This window comes from Panthera leo, chromosome C1, assembly GCF_018350215.1.
Source record: "Panthera leo isolate Ple1 chromosome C1, P.leo_Ple1_pat1.1, whole genome shotgun sequence".
NCBI lineage: Eukaryota > Metazoa > Chordata > Mammalia > Carnivora > Felidae > Panthera > Panthera leo.
Genome location: NC_056686.1, coordinates 195,286,300 through 195,309,731, shown reverse-complemented (window position 1 = coordinate 195,309,731; position 23,432 = coordinate 195,286,300). Strand labels below are relative to the sequence as shown.

Genomic DNA, 23,432 nt, shown 5'->3' with positions numbered 1-23,432 from the left:
CATCATTTATTTTATTCTTTTTAAGTGTATTTATTTATTTTGAGAGAAGCAGAGAGAGCACAAGCAGGCAAGGGGCAGAGAGAGAGGGAGAATTCCAAGCAGGCTCATGCAATGCAGGGCTTGAACCCACAAAACTGTCAATCAAGACTCTGACACTCAACCAACTGAGCCATCCAGGCACCCCTGCATCATTTAGATTAGACTAATATAGTACATCCAAATTAAATAGGTTTGGTGGCAACATTAATTGTTAAAATATGTATAAAATCAAGGCAATGTTATTTAATCTAACCTTTATATCCCAATATATTCGTTTAGGTTGCTTAAAGAATTGAGAAGGATTGTCAATCTTCATTCAGTCAGGAGGGAAAGACTGTAGTAATTGTATTAGTTTCTGTGGCTGCCCTAACAAATGACCACAAACTTGGTGACATACAACAACAGAAAGTTAAATCACATTTCTGGAGGTCAGACTTCTGAAGTCAAGGTGTTGGTAGGTCTGTGTACCCTCAAGAAGCTCTAAGGAAAAACCTGTTCCCTGCTTCCTCTATCTCCTGGTGGCTGCAGGTGCTCCTTGGCTTGTGGCTACATCACTGTCATCTCTGCCTTCTTCTTCATGTTGCATTCTTCTCTTTGTGTCTGTATCTAATCTCCTTCTGCCTCTCTCTTATAAAGATACTTGTAATGGCATTAAGGCCCACCTGGATAATCTAGGATGATATACTCATGACCAAATCCCTAACTTAATCATATCTGTGTAGACCTTTTTTCCAAATAAGGTAATATTCACAGGTTCCTGGGATTAGAATTTGGACATACTTTAGGATTCATCTACAGTGTTTGTTTAGCAATATATCCCATAGGCAAGAGGAATGGGTGTTGGTATAGCATGCATGCCATGTTTTGTCATCAGTGACCCAATCTGTCATTTTACAAATAAATGTTAGGTTATGTGACTTGTCCAATTACTGCATCAACAGAATCCCAGAAGGACTCACATGGTATAAAAAGTTGGAGTGATGATAGAGAGTTTAGCAAAGGAGTTTTAATAAAGGTATGGTCAGGGTTGAGGAACACCAACAAAGATTGTTGAAGTGTCTCAACACTAGTAATGGAACTGCTAGGCCTGAAGGAACAAGGAGAAGGTTACCTTGAACTGACAGCAGTGTGGCCTTTGGGGGCTGCAGGAAAGGGGAGGTGAAGGATAAATACTAACCTCACTCTCTTCTCTCAATATTCTGCTCTTGCTTTTCATTGGTTGACCCCAAATGGAAGCTAGGAGACAAGGTAACCTGTTGTCATCCGTTTGGTTCAATTTCACTGGATACATGGAAAAGTGAAGTAGGATGGAGATTGGATATGGAGGGGCAAAGAAAAATAGCAGGCCAGTCCCACAGATCATTAGTATCATAGCTGGAAGCAAAGTCGAAGCTTCTTTATTACAAAATTTATTATAATTTTCAACATGTCAAATTTAATTCAACAAATATTTATTAAATACACGCAATGTTAAAACTCTCTATGTGACACCACAAAAATGCCTATAATTTTTTATAGGTAATAACTAAAATAGGCTGGAGGTAATGAAAAGAAATCTGCATTCTTTTTAGAGTAGTGATGAGAGTCTGAACTTAAGTGGGTGTCAGAATGAAAATACATAGAACAATGTATATTTAAACTCCAATAGAATAAACAATAGAACTTTGCAAAATGTTCACTATGAGTAGAATGGAAAACAATGGGGATAGAATGCCAAATAGGAATTGCATATTTGAAAACCAAATTAGAAAATGTTTCTGAAATATACAATATTAGCAGTTAGCAGATAAGCTCTTATGAAGAAATTTACTTTGTACCTTAAATTTGAGGTCTGTAGGAAATTTATGTCAAGATGACCAGAAAACATTTGAACAGTGGGTTGATTCCTGGAATGATGTAGGGTGAGAGGGGAAGAATATAAAAAAATATAATAATGATTCTGTTCATTTGTTAAGAAAATTATATTGTTTCCTTACTATGAGTCATATGCTCTACAAGAATTTGGTAATGGACTAATGAATATGATCAAATAATATTACTGCTTTCAGAATAATCATCAAAGGTGGAAGATTTAACAAATAATAAAAATTAAATAGGAGATATACATTTATAAAGAGCTATTTGTTCCTTCTCAGAGATGACAGATGAAATTGCAGTAATGGAAAAGAAAGCTTAGAATATGGGCACGGTGTATTTTTTTATAAATTTTAATTTTATTAAAAATTCTTAAATGTTTATTTTTGAGAGAGAGAGACAGACAAGGAAAGAGAATGAATGAGCAGGGGAAGGGCAGAGAGAGAGGGAGACAGGATCTAAAGCAGGCTCTGTGCTGATAGCAGAAGAGCCCAATGCGGGCTTTAACTCACGAATTGTGAGATCATGACCTGAGCTGGAATTGGACGCTTAGCCAACAGAGCCACTCAGGCGCCCCATTATGTTTGGAATATTTTAGACAGGTATTTTGCAAAGATATTTTGGATATGATTGTAATGAATTTTGTTTTGTTTTGTTTTGTTTTTCTATCTTGTAAATAGCAATGCTATTTAGAGTTTCAAACTAAATCAAATCATGAAAACTACACAATTTTATACCAGACACCATGTATTTTTGATAACTCTGTCAAATTCCTTAAAGTTATAAAATTATAGATGCCAGAGATTATAGATGAAAGCAGAGAATGTTAGGGACAAAATCACAGTTGCATTTTGACATTTAAGGTATGGAAGGAAAAAGCAGGTACCAATAATTGTAATAAGAGCACTCAGACTGAAGATTTAGGATAGAATAAAATATTAACATCAGCCACAGGAGGGCTTTCAAAAAGTAGCATTGTCAGTGAGATAAAACAGTGCAGAAGCTCAGGAAAATGTAAAAATGAAAAATGGGAGAATTAACCCATTGACTGGGAAAAAGGAGGTTATTGGTGCTTTCTTCAAGAATGATTTGAATACTAAGAATATAGTAAGTGGTAGAAAAACTAGAGCCCTAGTAAATGACTATAAAATGTAGAAATAGACAAAGTGAAAATAGCAAATACTCCCAAAGTAAAGAAGTGGAAAATTTAAGGAACTTTCACTTTTAGCATAGAGGATATCTAAGTATACAGTGAAGTTTCCAATATGGAGTGAAGATGAGTTTGTACTAGAGATAAACAGTGGCAGAATCATTCATGGGAACAAAACGGGATGATGTCAGGTACACATTATAAATACTAAATATAATAAATTATAATTTAATAATAATATACTATAACATACTATAATAATATAATATAATATAATATAATATAATATAATATAATATAATATATATAATATAAATACTATGAAAGGTGAAATGTTGTTTTGTTGTTTGTATTGTTTTTTTTTTCCTGCCCAGAGATACACATCATAATAAATGTAATAGAGTCAATAAGAAATTTAAAAATATACCAAAGGACTATTTTTAGAAGATAAAATGAGGAGATTGAGGACAAATCTCCATGGACTTATGCCTTTCTCTAACAACATTTGAAAGTTTGAGAATTCAGATGGTGGGAGTTACCTCTGGCCAAAGAGTGGCAAAATGGGAATATGAAGGGGAAAAATATATGATGATGGTAAATGCTTTATTATAATAGTCAACACTGGAGTTCAGGCTGAGAGAGGAGCAAATGAAGCATAACAGAAAGCAGACATGAAAAAAATTATGATTAAATCCAGTCTTCTTCCCGCTACTGCAAAACCTTTCATGATCTGGCCCCTATTTGCATTTCTAATTTTATCTCATTGCTATCACAACTCTTGCTAAATTCCAGACCCTTGAGTCTTGTCAGAGCTTCCCAAATTTGCCAGATTCTTAGGCTCTTATATTTGTCCACCTGGCTGCTTCTCATATTTCAGATCTCAGGACACATTTCCTGACTACCCTTATTTAAAGTGGCTCTGCAACCACTATCCTATTATCTATTACAATGTTCCATTTATTTTGTCCATACTGTTTAAATGATTTATAATTACTTATACATCTGTTTTATATTTATTTGTTTTTCCTGTGTATTGGCTTTCTCTCCCAGTAGACTGAAAGCTTCACGAGAATAGATATGGTGTTGCAGACCCAACTGCAGTAACAGTGGCAAGCACATTGTAGGTCCTCAATAAATACTTTTAAGTCATGTAAATACATTAACATGAGTAAATGTCTAACAAAGGGATAGGAAAATGTAATAAGGATGAGGGGAAATTCAATGTAAATAAGGGTACGGGAAGGTAGGAAACAGCCAGAACGTGGAAATCTACCTAGTATAGAATTATTCATGAAGTTCTACATTGTGCAGCACTGTTAAGTAATATCTAAATCTAAGATCCAGCTACTCAATGGGTGAATGGTGGAGTATGGAAATGGAACATTTTGACAGCAAAAGTTAGAAGGATCCTAATTTTTATTAGGATAAAATAATGTAAAACTATAAAAAGGATAGCAGAGATTAGAAAAGAGTGCTGAGACCACTGAGCAATGTGGAGAAACTTAGATTCAATGGCATATTAATTCACTCTAATTGCCACTCACCTACTCACACAAGTAAATTAGTATTTATTTTAGATGTTGAGGAAACAGATGTGGATTTCATTTATTTTATTATCTAGATACCATCTGCAGCAATACATGTTTGTAAAACATTATTATGGACCGATAATTTTATTTCACTTTTCATCACTGCTGTCATCATTATTTTCTCTGGTTTCTTCATCACCATCATCCTCACTATCTTTAGGAGAGGAGTTTGTGCCAAGCAGTCACAAATCCGCTGACTGTTGCATTACACGTGGTTTTATGTCTACATTAATTGTTTATCTTTTCTTTTCCTCCATCTTCCTTTTTATCTTCCTTATCCCTGATACAATGAGATTTTACCCATTTTCAGCTGGAGGGTATTGAAGTAATGGTCCATAGACATAATGAAACAGTGAAAGCTTGGCTGAAGTTAACATTAAAAAAAATAGCCCGTAAGTTTTCACTGGCCATATGTTTTTTTTTTCCTTTTTTCTTTTTGTAAAACCACTAACCAACATGAGTGAGAAAACAAGTTTAAGTGGCAAGGTATAAACATCTGAAGGCTGGGCAAAATGATACCTTAATATGACAAATGGTATTGCTTACTTTCATTATTGTACAGAAATGTCTTCCCTTCAGACACAAATAGAGATACAAATAGCATAGGCAAGAGAATAATGTCACACATGCTTCAGAGCTTTTTGTCTATGCCCTGGTCGTCCTTTGATAGTTTAAAAAAAAGTCCTTATTCAAACCAGACTTCATTATAAAGAAAAATGTTCTTGCTTTAGAGTTTTCACTGTAGCACCTGTTACATTCTTCCCCTCTGTCCATGAGAAAATTCTAATTCACCTACAAAAAAAAACATTATAAAGCAAAAGGGAAAACAAAGACAGAAACTAATTTTATTTCTGAAAAAATAGATAATGCACCTGTCAACTTGTATTTATTCCAGTGGCCTTCGGTGAGATTTTCTAGTGACAGCAGCAAAGATTCCAAAATTGCTTCCATAGGCCCCACACAGAGATAGGTAACAGGGGACATTATTAACTTCAACACAGAGCAATTTATTGAAGCCCAACACTCCATTATTAAAATATTGGAATTTTTTCCCTTTCTATCCCACTCATCACTCTAAATGAATCCACATTCTCTTTTCTTTATCTCTTTTCCTATCCCCCAAAAAAGCCATCTGCTATTTCCTTTATGAAAAAAATAAAACCTACAATTAGTGTCTTGTTCATCTTTTCTTTCTCAAAAAAAAGAGAACTATTATGCAAATACTCTGCAATTTGGTTTCAAATACTCTTTGTAGTGTGATGAGCAATTTTCCTTAATAAAACCCCAGCTTTTTTGCCAGGACTTACTAATAGATTTTTTTTAAAAGAAAACTTTCATGTGACTTTTTTACACTCTTCTGATGTAAACTTTTTGCATGCATATGTAGAATGAAATTATCATTACTCCTTGAGTTGTAAAAGAAAAAACATTGTTTATACATTTTATCCTGAAAAAGAAGCCTAAAATAACCTCGAAATTGTTCTTTTACCTTAAACTTCATCATTTTCTTCCTCATGCTTTCTGAAAGCGCATTGTGTGCAATGGCAGTTTACCTGTTAGTGCGAATTTGTTGGTTGATTTTAGTGTTTCTTCAGGAACTTAGGTATAATTTGACCCAATTCTTCAGGTACGACTGATATCAGGTGTTTGGAGCTGTCTTCCTCTTAACAAGATAAGCATCTACAGTGAGAGGTGCTGATGGAAGTGAAAATTTAAAAGTACAGTATCAGAAGAAATAGCACTGCACTAAGAATCAGATATCAGGAGTCTTAACCCTGATCTGCCAGTTATCATAAGACCTGAGGCAGTAAGCCCACCAGCCTTGGTTTTCTCCTTTTATAGCTGAGAATCACTGCCTCCTTTGACTGCTACTAGGCTTATAATGAGGATCAAACCACAGTTGCAAGTTACTACTTTTGCAATGGATTCTAGATACATTTCTTGGCAATGTTTCAGAGGTCCTCAATTTCCCTGTTTCCTACAGTAGCTTCACCTGGAGAGCTTGCTACAAATGCAGCTTTATGATCAATTTCTAGACTGGATTATCTGGGAGTGGGACCAGGATAACTACGTGTAATGACAAACCTAGGCAACTCATGCTCATGAAAGACTGAAAGCCACTAGAAGAGAAATAGAGAAAATGCAATCAATATAAATTTAATGTAATTAGATAATATCTAATTTTGTGCTTGATTAAATTTGCTATTTAATTTGATTACATGTTCTGCTTATTTGTTGGTGTATATGTGTATATTTATATGTGTGCATATCATAATTCAGTGAAGGAACCCTGTGGTTTACACTTTCAATATTAATGTTAATATTTAATTAATGAATAACAATACTGGATTAAATAATAGGTAATATTACTTGCTAACATTCCTATCTGTATTCTCCTTATAACTACATTGATTTCCTTTATTTCAAATGTTTACTAATGTTTCAAATGTTTTCCAATGTTTAAAATATACAGTAAGTGAAACCAAAATGTTTCTACTTTTTTGGCCATATTCATAGTAATGACTCAAATTTCTGGCCCTGCTCATTATGCAGAAACTCCAGCCACCAGAGAAATTTCCCCAAATAGTTCGGGCAGTTGCTGAGTGTCTCATACGTACCTATAAACTACTCAGTGCTCTCTGGGCTGCTAGTCCTCAAGGCATTGCTGTGGTGACAGGCTCAGCAAGGAAACATAGAAACCGGTATCCTCCCCTGTTCTATGCTTCTGGTTGCCTGGGGCTACTGAGGAAGGAGGAATGTCAGCATCTACTCAGAAGCCATCTGGAAAACAGCAATTTCTGCTTCTGCCCACAAAGACTCAAAACAGTCTTTTGAGTTGGGCTGATAGTATTTTATCAGCTTATTTTTTTTTTTTTCTGTTTGGCCTTATATATCTTCTTTCTCAAAGACAGGTGCCTATTCTGCCCCACTGTTCCTCACTCATAAAAGTAAAACATTATACTTGACTAAGAACCTAGCTAGATCCAGTAAATTCATATACTCCATCAGATAAACACGTAATTGTGAATCATCTTTAGACTCAGCTGAATTCAACACCGCTAAAGTAGCAGTGGAGTTTAAAAGTTAATAATGTCTTGGGGCGCCTGGGTGGCTCAGTCTGTTGAATGACTGACTTCAGCTCCGGTCGTGATCTCATGGTGTGTGAGTTCGAGCCCCGCATCGAGCTCTGTGCTGACAGCTCAGAGTCTGGAGCCTGCTTCAGATTCTGTGTCTCCCTCTCTCTCTGACGCTCCCCCACTCATGCTCTGTCTCTTTCTGTCTCAGAAATAAACAAACATTAAAAAAATTTTTTTAAAGTTAATGTCTTCTCAAATAGCTGTAAAGTAATAATAGTAAGTCAAATACTTCTACAAGGCGAATAGTAAAAGACAGAATTCTAGAGTGACCCTCCATTCCTTTTCCTACTCATTTTCCACAGCCCAAAACAATCACTTTCAGCTTCTCAGCAATTTATTTTTTCACTTAACTCTATATCTAAATAATATGCTAACACTGTCAACTCTTGATTTTTCCATTTTATGCATCATATGCTAACTTGTCACTAGGAACAACAGGAATGTACCTTTCACTTTCTTCCTATCACCCCTTTGCAGAGGTACACCTCCCTTCCCTTCAGTTTTCAATATGGTTATATGATGTCTGCATATATCAGCATTTGTACTTATGTCATTATGTTTCTACAACTATTCCCTGCCATGCTCTATGGCGAGTACAATGATTTTCTTTTTCATGGATATCTTTGTGTTTTACCAAATCAATTGCTTCATTTTATTTTTGCCTAGTTTTCTGTGCATTGATCACTAATTTGAATTTCGGTTTCTGATAAATATATATGCTCTTCATGTATTTTAAAGTCATTAGGTATTCTATCATCTCCATCTTCTTGGATCACCTTTTCCAGAGCAATATGCCCACACAAGTCTGGACTGACTGCTATCTCGGTCTCTTGAACAGCTTTTATTCTGGAATATCCCTTCACTGTCGTTATTCTGTTTCCTCAATTCAATGTACTCTTTTAATTGCTCCCTCTTATTTAGTGAGCACAGCTGACAGAGAAAGGAGGAATCTGAGAGAAGTTTCTTTAAGAACAAGCATGGCTGAACATGTGTGTATATCCACTCCCTTGGTTGAATTTTTGCTGGCTTTGGAATTTGAGGTTTAAACAATTTAAGTTTCAGAATTTCGAAGTCACAGCTCCATTTGGGAAGAGGAAGTAGAAGCGGCCCCAATTTTCCCTATATATAAATTTACATAATCTTATTATTTTCACCAGAGTACTTCTCTTTCTATTTTGCCTAATAGCCATAGTCCACAATCCTTTTGATTTAGCTTCTCCCAAAGACGAAAGAGAGGAGGAGATCTGCCGTCTTAAGTGCCTCCAAAATACACTTTGAAACGGTCCTACTGAAGTCAGTTTCTCCTCCCTGTTCCATTTGCACAGATTTGAGGCACTAACACTACTTGAGGCTTCGGTGGTGACACATGTGGTGTAAATTGGATTTCTTCTCAGTTTCTCTACCTGCTACATTAAGCTTCGGATGTCTTATGTCTGTTAATTTAGTTACTACTATTAAGCCACATTCTACTCCGTATTCTATCTTTATTGCTTCCTTTCTATGATTGTTGGTTTCTGCCTCTTTATTAATGCCCTTATTGTTAATGTAGTGGAAATGAGAGGGAATGGAAATAATTTGTTTATTCGATTTTCCATGTCATCTTAAATAATAGATCAGTAGATCTTTCTGTCCTCCATTTTTAGTCTTGAAAAATTTCAAAGGCACAGAAGATATAGAAGAATGCTAATATAAACATTCTCATAGCCTCAAAGTAGGTACACTAATTGATAATAAATTGTCACATCTGTGCCATCCCCCTTGTGTGTGTGTGTGCATGTGTGTGTGCACATGCATGGAAGGTCCTATTTGTTTTAAATTGTAGTAAAGATACTTAAAATAACTTTATTGGAGAGTAACTTTAAGATGCACTAAATGACTATCATATGTCCAATCTTCATTAAACAAAAATGACATGATTATGATAAAGAAATTAGAGCTATTTTCTCATTTCATGAAATGATAAAGTTGGAGTAGACAAGTTTTCATGGTCTCACTCAGCTATTATATTTTATGATTCTATAACTAATACACAACTTATAAATTTGGAAATGAAGTAGAATTGAATAAAGGCAAATGTATGGAGCAAATTTAAAGGTTTATTTTTCTACATAAATCCCCAATGGGCATAGTGCTTGTAATTGTTTAAGTTTTGATATTTATAATTTATTAAATTATACCTGTGTATTCTATCTGACTCCACACTAATAACAGATGACTTACCTTTGGTTCGCCTTGTACTATGTACAAATAATTACATTTGTATGGATTATTGTACTCCAGAACCAAGATCAAAAGTTAAAAATCCATGGTATAAGTCAAGATTCAATATCAACTTACTTAGCAGTAAATAAAATCAAATATTGTTCATACTACAAAAGACAAAACACTAATAGTAATTTTATATTCATTTAATTTTATAACATTGTCCATCTTAATAAATGTATAGTCCTTGTTTTTTCACTTAAATTTACTTGAATTAAATCACTTTAAAAATATAATAGCTGCAATAATGCCTTTTCATTTTTAATGGATTCCATTGAATGAGAGTACATTTTCAAAATTATTATCAGCACCATTAATATAGTGAGTGCTATAAAGGAATTTGAGTTGAAATTACATTAATTTTTTTTTTTTTAATAGGAAGCTTTGATCATGGCAAGTATGGACCATCCACACTTAGTCCGGTTATTGGGTGTGTGTCTGAGCCCAACCATTCAACTGGTTACACAGCTTATGCCCCATGGCTGCCTGTTGGATTATGTACATGAACATAAGGATAACATTGGATCCCAGCTACTGCTTAACTGGTGTGTCCAAATAGCTAAGGTAAGTTCCCATCACTTTTGATGGCAATGACTCTCCTCTCTTATCTCCTAATCTAGAATAGTATGGATACTGAAAATATGTCAAGTCTTTCAGTATATTTAAATAAAACAAATTACTTGTGCTATATTGAAAGATGTAGGGAAGTATTTGCATTCAAATCACAGATCAAACACATGATATACTTATATATTTGGGGAAGTTTTACTGCTATTTGTGTTATGTTAACCAGATGCCAAAACAAATAGATTACTGATCAGAAGAAAAAAAATGTTCTACCAAATTTGTTTAGCTTTTTGTTTGTTTTGATATAGTTTAATTAACAAACAAAATCCAAGAAAGAAAAGATTGAATATAAGAATTATCCCATTTTAGACAACTTTATTAAGATAGTATGTACATTTAATTCTCAATATTAGAAATGATCAAGTTCTAAATACCCTCCTAGACATTTTGATAATTCTCAGTTAGTCTTTAATGGTTGGGGTTTTTCAGCCTGGCACACCGTCTCGGGCATGTAACATGCATAAGGAAGTGGCATGGATCTCAGGACCTGAGGTGATGGGGTGGGGGCTCTGTGGTGACCTAGAGAACACCATTGCCCTCTGAAAGGACTATGGTTTTTTCCACCATTGTTATGTGTTCTTCCAGTGTTTCCAAGGGGCCAAAATTCTGGATTTTTTTTTTTATGTGACTTCTCCAAATTTAAATCTTGGCTCAAGCTGCTGAAGTGTTCTAGAAACGAACAAAAGCATTTATGCCTTGCAGTCCACTGGTGTGAAATTTCTGGTGTCCATGTTTTACATTCAAATAACCCATTTATGATCACCTATACCAAGAATATTTCTTGAAAATTTTCTCTGGGATAAATAGATGTGAAATGAGTTTTAATTCTCTATTTAAACCTCTATTTACATCACAAATTGACCTAATGTTCAGTTAATTCTATAAATGTGTTCGTCTTTGCATTTGTATTAGATAGATGCCAAAGTGTTAATTTAGTAATTCTAGTCTATTTCTTTTTACAGCCTATGAATGAATAAAAATTCATTTCTTAGAGTAGAAATTTGAGGTAATTCTTAAAATTCCAAAAATTATCTAAAGGGAAAGTCCAGTTTAGTTTTCATACCATAAATTCCATTATAGTTTCATTATGGACCATGTATTATATTTTTGTTACTATTACATGTTGAACTGACAACTTAGAGAATTTTTTACAGTAATGAAGTTTGAAACACAACTCTTCAAAAATTGATTTACTTACTTACCTAAGAACTCCAATAAATTATAAGGTGAGCTAAACATGCAATAGAAATTCTCAAATCATTCTAGCAGTATAAATGAGAATAAAACTAAGTTTCAAATTTCTTTGCTGTTTTCTATGTTTCCCACAGTATTCTTCATAATTTAGGTTTTGTCCTTAGAGATTCATGACATCAATATATCATTTATGCAAAGCTGTACACTCTAATAATAGAAACTACTTTGAGTTCCCTGAATAATTGCACTGTTTTAAACCATTTTGCCTTTGTGAATGCCATCCTTTCTGCTTAGAAATCTTTCCTCATAGCTTCTTGATCACATACGATGGTCCTTTCATCCATCAATGCTGATTGGGTTCCTCTGCTTACAGAACTTTCCCTACTCAACCTTTTTCTCCAAACAGAAGCAATTTCTGCATTTGTTTGGTCATTGGTATCTTGAACACATTTTTATTATTCAAGTTTTATACAATGTAGTTTATATGATTGACTGTATGGCAAGTTTCTTTAGTCATTAATCTTTTAATAAACATCTATAGACACCTTCCATGTATCAGGTACTATGCTGCCTGAATTGTCTAGGGGCAAACAACGTGGACATGGGCCTGGTTGTCTTTGTATACCCTAATGGCCAGAATAGCCAACAGATAAAACAATTAAGTATAGTATTATACTTAATGCTTGGGTTCACATTTTGACGAAAAATAATTACAGAGCACACTTAAGGTAGACACCATTGAATCCTGAGGGAGAATATTTGGCTATGGGATGAAAATTTAGGCAGAGGAAAGATTCCACAAGAGCTGTATAGATATGGTGACCATGTAATGTATCATCCAGCCGGAACATTTTTAAGAGTGAAAGAAGGCTCTATCACTAGTTACGCGAAGGCAACAGACACACAAATGTGTTAAACAGAACAAGGGATGTGGTAACCCTGTGTAGTACGAAAGGTTTGCATTTTATTATAAAAACAGTAGATATTGAAGTATTTTACGTTCTAATGGGACATTGCCAGTTTATATATGGAGCTGAAATCAAGGCAATCCAAAAATGAAAATGAAGATACCAGTCAGAAGTCTGGGGGTAGTGAAAGTAAGGAGAAGTAAATAGGATTAAGATATATTTTTTAGACAAATATAGGGTTCTGAATATGATAAGTTGTTGGGGTGTATGGTGGTGCTCTTTCCTGAGTTGGTGAAGGCTGAGATTTGAACAGAATTGTAGAAAAAAATTTGAGAGTTCAGTTCCAGACATGGCAAATTGCAGAGGTTTATACAACATGAAACCGGAGCTTTCGACTAGGTGGTTGAATTTGGTTGCGACTCTCAATATAGAGTGAAGAGTTTTGGGTATTTAAATATATGGGAAGATTTGTAATGACCTAACTACTGACTCAGTCTGATTCATATTTCTTCCCAGCACCGAAAATTGGTATAGTAGCCATTCAATAAACATTTAATAAATACTTTTAACTCATGAAGAATTTGAAAAAATCTTTATGGGAAAAACCCATAAAGAGAGAACCCTTCCTTCATCTTTTTTTTTCTACTTTGGGGGCACAATTGTATAGTGGAAACAGCATTAGGATCTGAAGGACCTGCATTAATATGATGGTACCCACTTTTTAAAAAAATATATGAAATTTATTGTCAATTGGTTTCCATACAACATCCAGTGCTCATCCCAACAGGTGCCCTCTTCAATACCCATCACCCACCCTCCCCTCCCTCCCACCCCCCGTCAGCCCTCAGTTTGTTCTCAGTACTACCTTTTTTTCTTATTTGCAAAATGAGCATAATTGTAGCTACTTCTGGTAGGCTGAAACTCCCTACCCTGAAATATGTTATATCCCATCCACGGCATCTGTGAATATGTTACTTCACATGTTAGAAGGGAATTGTGAATGTTATTAAATTAAGGATTTTGAGATGAAGAGATTATCCTGGATCACCAAGGTGGGCCCAATGTAATCTAAGAATTCTTATAAGTGGGAGGCAGAAGGATCAGAGTGAGTGAAGATATAAAGATGGGAGCAAAGCTGGAGTGATGTGCTTTGAAGACAGGGAAGGGGACCACATGCTGGAAAATAGAATCTACCTCTAGAAAGGAAATAGATTCTCCCTACAATGTTCAGGCCTGCCACATCTTGATTTTATTCCAGTTTACAAACCAATTCAGGACTTCTGACATCCACAACTGTAAGAAAATAAATTTGTATTGTTGTAAGCCATTAAATCTGTGGTAATTAGATACAGCAATAAAAAATTAATATACTTCCTCATAGTGGCTTGCAAAGATTAAATAAAATAGTCCAATGCAACTTCCTTGGCTCAGCTCCTAGAACATGAAGTGCTTAAAGGCAATTTGTTTTTATTACGTATAGGTTGAAAGCCTCAAAACAGAGAATTGTTTTAAAAATTTCTGTAAAATATGAGTAATATGGTCTGAGTAAACACAAGTATTTCACAAATAGTTATTCCAGTAACTTAGAGGCTTTGTCTTCTTTGCTTTCAATTGTTACCAAGAGTGGCTCAGGAAAGTAAGATAGCATCATAATTACTTCAATACCCACTTTGTTTTTTTCACTGATAAAGTTGGGGGGGTTGGGGGTAAAACTGTAAAGTAACTTATCTATATTTGTGTTATAACATACCTGTAGAAAATACAACAATACATAGGAAAATAATAATTATAGCTAACATCAAGCAGCTCTTACTCTGTGCAAACCACTACTCTATATTTTATTCATTAATTAATTTGTCTCATCACAAACCTATGAAGTATCATGATTTTCATTTCACAGATAAAATCGCAGAGAATGTAAGTTACTTGATTAAATGCACACAGCTAACACATAAATAGTTGAACAACTAATCTGTGTTTTTGTATATAAGGGAGAAAATATTTTTAACAAATTTTACCCCTATTCCCAGTTTTATTTCCATTTTTCCTTTGGTATGTCATTCTACAAAACCTTATGTCATAGGAGACAGAAATTTAAACACCAAAATTGTTTGACTCTTATAGGTAGCCATATTAACTTTGCAAATGCTGTATTTGGAACTTGATTTAATTTGGAAGCAGAGCAGGATATATTATTATTTAATGTTTATATAATACCATATGCCTTCCTGGTGCTTTATGAATCCAGGATAGAAATAATGATGAGAATCCCTTCTTTCATACTTGTTGCTAACATGTTGGGCAAGCAGTTTTTAAGACAACTTAGCAGACTCTAAAAAGTGTATGTGAGTTTAGAATGACGGAACTTCCTGGTAACACCAATAATGACTGAGTCTATGTGGATAAAGCATGTCTTATACACTTGGCATCTGCTTGGTGCTTTAGGCACATTGTGCTATTGAATATTTACTGAAACTCTAGTAGGTATGGCTCATTATTCTCCCAATTTATAGATGAGGAAAATAGGGGAAGTTAACTCCTAATGGACAAAACGGTAGGTTGAAATGCCTGTGTTCTAACCAGGGAACTCTGGTGCCTGAGCAAGGTCTTTAAGCCATTCAGCACCTGCCTCTCCAAACACATACACATCACTGCAGCTTAAAGCCCCTTGCTGTCCTCAACAGCACTTCTGAATATGGAGAGCATCGAGGAGCAAGACATCTGACACCATGAGACAGTGGTGTCTCATCATTAATCCCATAAAAGAAAAGGTTCTATCATGAATAATACTTTTCATTGTCTTCATGAGAATTTTTTTTATTGCCTTCTCATCAGCATGTATGTTACATTTTCTGGGAAAGAACTAGATAGTCTTTCAACTTAGGGGGATTTTTTTTGAACCAATGTTTTAATTATAAGTTCTTTTGATAAAGCAAGCTCAACTGTTCTGTGAACAATTATGCAGTGTAGATACTGATCACAAGTACCACTATAAATTAGGATTAAAAAAAATAAGTTTATTCATTTGTTTTGAGAGAAAGTGCACATAAGGAGGGGGTGCAGAGACAGAGTGAGAGAGAGAGAGAGAGAGAGAGAGAGAGAATCCCAAATAGGCTCTGAGCCTTCAGCCTAGGACCTGAGTGTGGGGCTTAAACCCATGAACTGTGAAGTCACGGCCTGAGCCAGAAGTCAAGAGTTGGACGCTTAACTGACTGAGCCATCCAGAAGCCACAAAATTAGGAATTTAAAATGTGTAATTTGGCACTATCTTGTGTTGGGCATACAGACTCTAGAACCAGTCTGAATGGGTTCTATTTCCAGACCCACCACTTGTCAGCTGTGTGGCCTTAAATAAGTTAATCTCTTGAGTCTCCTGAAAATGGGGATAATAAAAGTAGTTATTTAATGGAGTAATTATGAGACTAAGGTAATATTCTCTGCTTAAAACACTGTGTAGCATACAGTAAGAATGTGCATTCTGTGTTATTTTGAATATATTTGATATGAAGGCAATAAGGAAAGGCACTTACATTCATAGTTAGAATGCCTTAATGATGTTATTTTAAAAATATTCTATTTTTGAATCTCAGCTATAAAAGACTTAGCATTTGTTCTTAGATGATGCTGGGGATAGGAGGAGAGAATCCTATGTTTAATATTTAGTATTTCTTATTTTTGGAAAAAAGGACCTGAGTCCCCTATCCTCATGTGTTTTCTTGCACAGATTCCTAAGATGCTGTCCTGTATTTGCTGTTATTGTGACCTCTAATTTTCATGTTAGAAAATTGGATTATTGGTAATATTGAAAACATGGGAAACTATCAGGGAACTGGCAAAGAGTTGAGTTTTGGGGTATTTTGAATAAGATAGTCCGTTATTGAAGAGGAATAAAGAGAAAATTCTAACTTTTCAATCTCAAGCTAGAAAAGGTTAACATTGGTTTGACTTCCTGTTGCTGCACAAATTTTAGCTCCTGACTACTTTCTAAAGAAAAGCTTATTTGAAATATTTTTGTTGATGTTGCTACTGTATTCTAAATTTCAGTTCAATTCAGATGTAGGGTCTCAAGGGCTTTTTTTTTTCAGTAATTTACCACTGAAACTAGTTAAAGAGATGATTCTAAAAACACATGTCAGTGGTCCACTATAAACTACAAGATAATTCATTGCCTGATTAATTAATAAATTGTACCATCCTTAAAATTCTTCTGAAAGAAAATAGAAATAAAAGTCACTCAATATTTTAAAGAATAAAAAATTGACCTAATATGTTTAAGCAAAATAATTTAGATTTTTGCCTCTAAGACTCTTTAAGTTGTATTTTTATAAATAGATTGATTCCATCATTTATGTTTTTGAAGAACACTGTATCATTTAAAGGTCAGTATAATTTTAGGTTAATTTAATATATTTTCTTAATTAAACTGTAGGTTTTTTTTAAATTTCACACTCTACTTTATCCCTGATTTACTTTTCATGTCATATCATATTCCTGTTTGAAGCTAATGAGAATTCTACTGTGAAACCTGACTTTTTGTGGCCATTAAAAAGTATCTGTGTACCTTAGTTTAATTTATACTTTGTGCCAGAGTAGGAGTTAGTGTGAGGCACAAAGTGGAGAGAAGAACCTCTCTCAGTTCAAAAACAGTTCACAATGATGGAAAAGAGTAGATTTCTGTGTTAAGAAATTAATTCCTCTTCCACACACAGATACAAAGTCTTCGGGCTTGAATGTGTTACATGAGCAGAATCTTCACTTTCTTTCTTTCTTTCCTCTTTTCCATTTTTCTGCTCACAGTAGCTACACAGAGTGATAGGAAAACTGTAATTTTACCATTGGATCCAGCCATTTTCTCTTTATGAATAAAATTAGATTCAAATCTGAAGGTCTGATGTCAGTTAAATGCATGAACTGGGCACCAAAATTTCTGCTTTGTTTGTGGTCAAGGCCAAAGTCTATATGCAGATACGACCTCAGTCACTATACATGTATACATTATATATGTGTATTGTATATATTATATAAATGTATTATATATATACTAATATATAAAATTTTGAAATAGTAAATAGTCTAGAGAAGAAACAGAACACTACTAACCTTCTAGGAAAGATAATTGATACTTATTATATTTAATAATATAATAATGACTTTTAACACTTTTTAGAAGTTTGTGAATGTCATTTGAATGAATAGATTTGGAAGGTATGTTTTGACATAGCAAAATTATTATATTTTACAAAGATGGAGTAGAAGGGACATATTAGAATTAGAAGCCATGGTGTTAGTGGCATAGCCAAACCTCATTTAATAACAATTCCCAGTTTAAATGAAAATAGAGATTATTTTTTTCTAGTCATATAGCCACATTTTGAGAAAGACAAGGACAGCCTACATATTTATCTTCTTAATAATTTACATTTACATCTTATATCTTATTTAATGTATCATTTTTACTGCTATTATATAACTTTAAATGCATTATATATTCCAATAAATTATCATTAGATCTTTAGAGAAATACAGTAGCATGAATCTGAGTCAATGATAAAATTATATTCAGAGTATATACCTTCAGTGACTTTCCCAGGGTCACGTTGCAAACTAGTCCAAGGATGAAAAATAATCTCCAAGTCATTGATTATCTCATGAAGATACATCATTCAATTTTTCCCCACTAAAGAAGCAGCCTGATAAGTGAATATTTTCAAAGTCTCTGTCTATTGTTTAGATCTATGTTTTCATTAGACATTTGAGATTTAAATCACAAGGGAGAATATCTGTGGTCTTTAGGAAAGATTCATTTATTTATTCATTTAACATAATATCAAGTTATGATGTAGTAGTTACCATCCCAAGATCAGAGGTTTCAAGAAAGAGCAACAACCATAAGCCCCTCTGTCATGACTTTTATATTCTCTTGGGGAAGGTAGATACAAAAACCAAGTAGACAAAAAACATCACCTCATATGGTGAGAGATGAGAAACGGTGCCATCCATTGGTATTTTAGGGAAGAATTTAGAAGGAAGTAGTGTTGTGCTCCTCTTTTAGTTCTACCACTTATCATCTGTATGACTTAGGCAAGTTCCTTACTGTGTCTAAATCTGTTTCCTCATCTATAAAATGGGCAACAGCCTCCATTTGTCCAGCTGTTGTGAGGTTAAATAAGATCGTAGATTGACTTTGCACATTTACTACTGAAGCTTTAGTGCTTAAAAAGTTATTATAATATTTAGTAAAATTATACATTATTTAATATTTATTAGCATCAAAATTAATTTAGACATGGCTTTTACAGAAAGACAGCATAGTATAACAGAAAGAACATGAACCGTAGAGAAAGACAATCTGGGTTTAAATTCTGAATCATAGTTGTGAGAACCTGGAGACCCATTTTCCATTTTGCTAAATGAGAATACTTGTGTCTGCATAAAATGAAGCAAACCTATGTTTTTAAAATTTAAATTAATCAATAAATAGGAGAAACTGATATTAATCTGAAAAATCAGAAGTTTTTACAGAACAGGAATATATGTATTTCTTTATTCATTTGTACGCATTTATTATATTCTTTTATCATTTGTACTCATTTAGTATTGTACTCATGAATATTGAAAATTTCCTTTGAGACCCTACTATGATTATAATGGTTAAGGAAAATGGATTTTGGACTTATAAATATTTAGCTTCGAATGACAACTACCAGTCTGTAACTGTAAAATTTTTGGCAAGTTTTTTAAACTCTCTGAACTTACTTATCTAAACATTAGAATAATAATATTTAGCTCATAGAGTGTTTATAACAATTAAATAAAACAGTAAAATGTGTCAGTATATTAATATATTGCCTAACACATAGTATCCCTCAATAAATATTGACATTGTTTTTTGTTGTTGTTCTTGTTGGTTTGTTTTTGTTTTCTTAAATCACATAGAGCAGTGCTCTCAAGACCATCCATTTCAGAAGATTGCTATATTTTGCACAATTAAAGAGTTCACTTGAAATATTTTTTCCAGGACAAAATACAAACGTGCCCCAGAGAAGTTTGTCCATCATTTCCTCATGTTAAATGAAAATGAATTTGATCTACGATAACACATTAGAGGAACATTACATTATTTTTTTTCTAAATTAAAATTATTCCAGTTTGGTGCACACCTATCAAAGTTGGTTAGAAATTCCATTTTAATCATGTATTGGGAAGCCCCCACAAGGATTTTTATAGGGATATTGAAGCATCTGATGAGAGATATATGATTCTTGGCAGACAGGGGCAGTCTTCACTTTTCTGACCTTTATAATCGGTACATAAATGTGTTCCTTGTTCAGCTCCATGGAAGCTGAGCTCTCCAATCTCTGCATAGTCATAATGGCCTCCAAATCATTTTCTTTCTCTCTCTTTTATTTTTTAAAGTTTATTTATTTTGAGACAGAGAGCACAAACATGGACACAAGTGGGCAGGGGCAGAGAGAGAGGAAGACAGAGAATCTCAAGCAGGCTCCGCTCTGTGAAGGCAGAGCCCAACATGGGGCTCAATCTAGTGAACTGTGAGATCATGACCTGAACCAAAATCAATAGTTGGACACTTAACCGACTGAGCCACCCAGGCGTCCCTTTCTTTCTCTTTTATTTGGCACATAACTTAATTGTTTATTTCTCATGAGTTTAGGTCTGCTGGGTGGGTCTAGGATCTTGGCTGGACTCATTGACCTATTGGGGGGTTGGCACGCTGTCAGCTGATCTAGACAGGGCTGATAGGGTGACTGAAAAGATTGAACTCTGCTTCACAGAACTCTCTTTCTCCATCAAGCCAACTGGCTCTGTCTGTACAAATCTCTACCTCATTCTGTTCAGACCCCCAGGTCCTCAGCATCCATCCACATATCATCTCATGAGAAGCCTAGCATCTCTGTGAGTACAGACTGAGAGTAGGAGCATAGCCTCCCCCCACCTCACTCTAAGCTCTCTTCTGAAATTGTCACCATGATACCTTCTTTTCTTGTTGGTCTTGGAAAACCTAACCATTTTTCTCTAGGTTGTTGTCTTCAACCTTATCCACATGCCACCCCATCTCTACAGCTAGATAGAAATAAGTCAGGGGCGCCTGGGTGGCTCAGTTGGTTGGGCGACCAACTTCGGCTCAGATCATGATCTCACAGTTTGTGAGTTCGAGCCCTGCGTTGGGTTCTGTGCTGACAGCTCAGAGCCTGGAGCCTATTTCAGATTCTGTGTCTCCCCCTCTCTCCACCCCTCCCCTGCTCACGCTCTGTGTCTCTCTGTCTCTCAATAATAAACGTTAAAAAAATTCAAAAAAGAAAAGAAAGAAATGTCAATTTCTCAAACAACAAAACCAATACAGACTTTTTCCTGGGTGCTGCTGTCTTGGAATTGCAATTTTAGGTCCTGTAATGCAAAAACTCCTTTAAGATGAATAGCCCCGGGGCGCCTGGGTGACTCAGTCAGTTAAGCATCAGACTTCGGTTTGAACTCTGCATCGGGTTCTGTGCTGAGAGCTTGGAGCCTGCTTCAAATTCTCTCTCTGCCCCTCCCCTGCTCATGCTCTGTCTTCCTCGCTCTCAAATATGGATAATAACACCTTAAAAAATGTTTTTAAAAAGATGGAGAGCCCAAATTAGAAATACAGGTTTTCCTATTTATTCTAAAGAAGCATGCACAAAACACAAACTGGTATCTTAATTTGCTGTGTATACAAAAATAAAAGAAAGCAATAGAAAAATTGCATGGAAAGGATCCAGCCCAGAAGAGTTAGTGTGTGGAGGTGGTGAATCTTTAAAAAAAAATTAATATCAGAATTTGTTGAAATTATGCCATAACAAGGAGCCCTGAAAGATTATCTAGTTCAGTGATTAAAAAAAATTAAAGAATGCAATTATTTCAAGTGAAATCTTACTTGAAAATCTAAACAAATAAAATCAAAGCGTAACTACAGCAGCAGATGGCATTGAGAGGGCTCCTTGGGACCATGAGTCTCCCGTGGTCTTCACAGAGACTAGCTTTAAAAGCATCTGTCTGATGAGCTTGTGTTGAAGATGGAGAAGCCTAAACAGGTGACAGAGTTTGTTTGAGGACATAATTTTCCATAGTAAGAAAGCCATGATCTGAATCTATATATCACCCTGGCATCCCAGATCCCCCAGCCTACGTCAGCTGGCAGGCAAGCACCCCTTCCCTTCGCTCTGTAAGATTTGTGGACTCTGTGTTTACAATTTCAGTGAAAATCACTACTACAGTATTAGAGAGTTAGTCTAAAAATTATATATTTTTTGTGATAATTTTTAAATGATGCTATGGACTTTTGCCCCCTATAGAATATTAAATGAGAGCCAGCTAGATTTTTACTTCTATGTGCTTTTATGCTTTCAGTTTACCATCTGAGTTTTTTTTTTTCTAATCTCTCTTTTCCAACGATAGTTTTCCCTCTCCATCTTTATATCAGAATGTCTAATAACATTGCAACCTCCCAAATTGGTGATAAAGCACCTGGCTGAATTTGAATTGTGTTTATCCCTTCCCGGAAACGACCTCATGCTTTTTATTTATGTGCCAAATTCTCATTGCCTTAAAGGAGGGCGATAGAAAAGGGGTAGTAAGGGATAAGAGAGAATCTCGAATGTGCTAGATGAAAATGAAGTTTATTGATGCAGTTTCTAGAACACAGGTCCCAGAATTGCAATGAGGCCTTAATTGTTTCCCGGGGTTTGCATGAAATATGAAGGCCTCTCACTTAGAGAAGGAGTCATGTAGGTTGTTTCTTGTCGAACCTATAAAATAGCAAGTTTCCCTTTTGCTTTGCCTGTGGCTTTGTTTGGCATGCTGAGCAACTCTAATTCAGCTTGGAAGTTACTCCATTCTATAAATGGCAGAGGTTTTCATTCAGCTACCATACACATCCAGAAAGTAAAGAACTTAATTTCTTGACTGTAAATGTATGCATTGGCTGGTACTTTTTTTTTGACAGAAAAGTGAAAGCTATCCAGCCCAAATAGATTAAATTGTACTTCATGTGTGTAAAGTGTTAGCAATTACATCTATTAGTCATGACTCTGTGAAGCTTGGTATTGTAGTAGCTTTTAGGAGCACAGTGATTTTCTCAAATGGAGAATCAAAGTAGCAGGACTGGGTGTCTACTTTATGGCTCCCTGTGGCTTTTGTTTCTAAAACTGTTGCCTTAGAGGGGTGTTATAACATTGCTCTAAGGAAGTTGTGATATATATTCATGATCTTTTAGATGTATGCATGTAATGCCATCACCCTCCCCCCAGATTTCAAGATGCTTACAGTAATTTAGAGAGATACGATTTGTCTTTTGCTGCACATGGAGGAGACAAAGGATGAAGTCAAATGGTTTGGCTGGAAACAGAAAAAAAACAAAAAAAGCATATTGAGACTGAAGGCAAAACCAAAATTTACTTCCTCTACACCTGCCCAATTCTTTCTCCAAATAGCATTAAATAAAAAAACAAACAAACAAAAAAAAACGACAAAAGCCCCACTTTTTATTTTGAAATAATTGTAGATTCATAGAAAGTTACAAAAAAAAAAAATAAAGTGCATTTCCATGTCTCCTTCACCCAGTTTCCCCATCAATAGCATCTTGTGTAACTCTAGCACAATATTGCAACTAGGAATTTGACATAGGTACAACCCA

The 23,432-nt window shown here is 34.8% G+C and overlaps 1 protein-coding gene across 1 annotated transcript in view; it reads left to right on the top strand.

Annotated features, from left to right (window-relative positions):
- The window catches only part of ERBB4 (erb-b2 receptor tyrosine kinase 4), a 712,433-nt gene that overhangs the window by 534,803 nt on the left and 154,198 nt on the right, over positions 1-23,432 (top strand). The window contains exon 20 of the mRNA XM_042948704.1: positions 10,410-10,595. Within this exon, the coding sequence (XP_042804638.1) occupies positions 10,410-10,595 (186 nt within the window). The remainder of the gene's footprint in view (positions 1-10,409; positions 10,596-23,432) is intronic.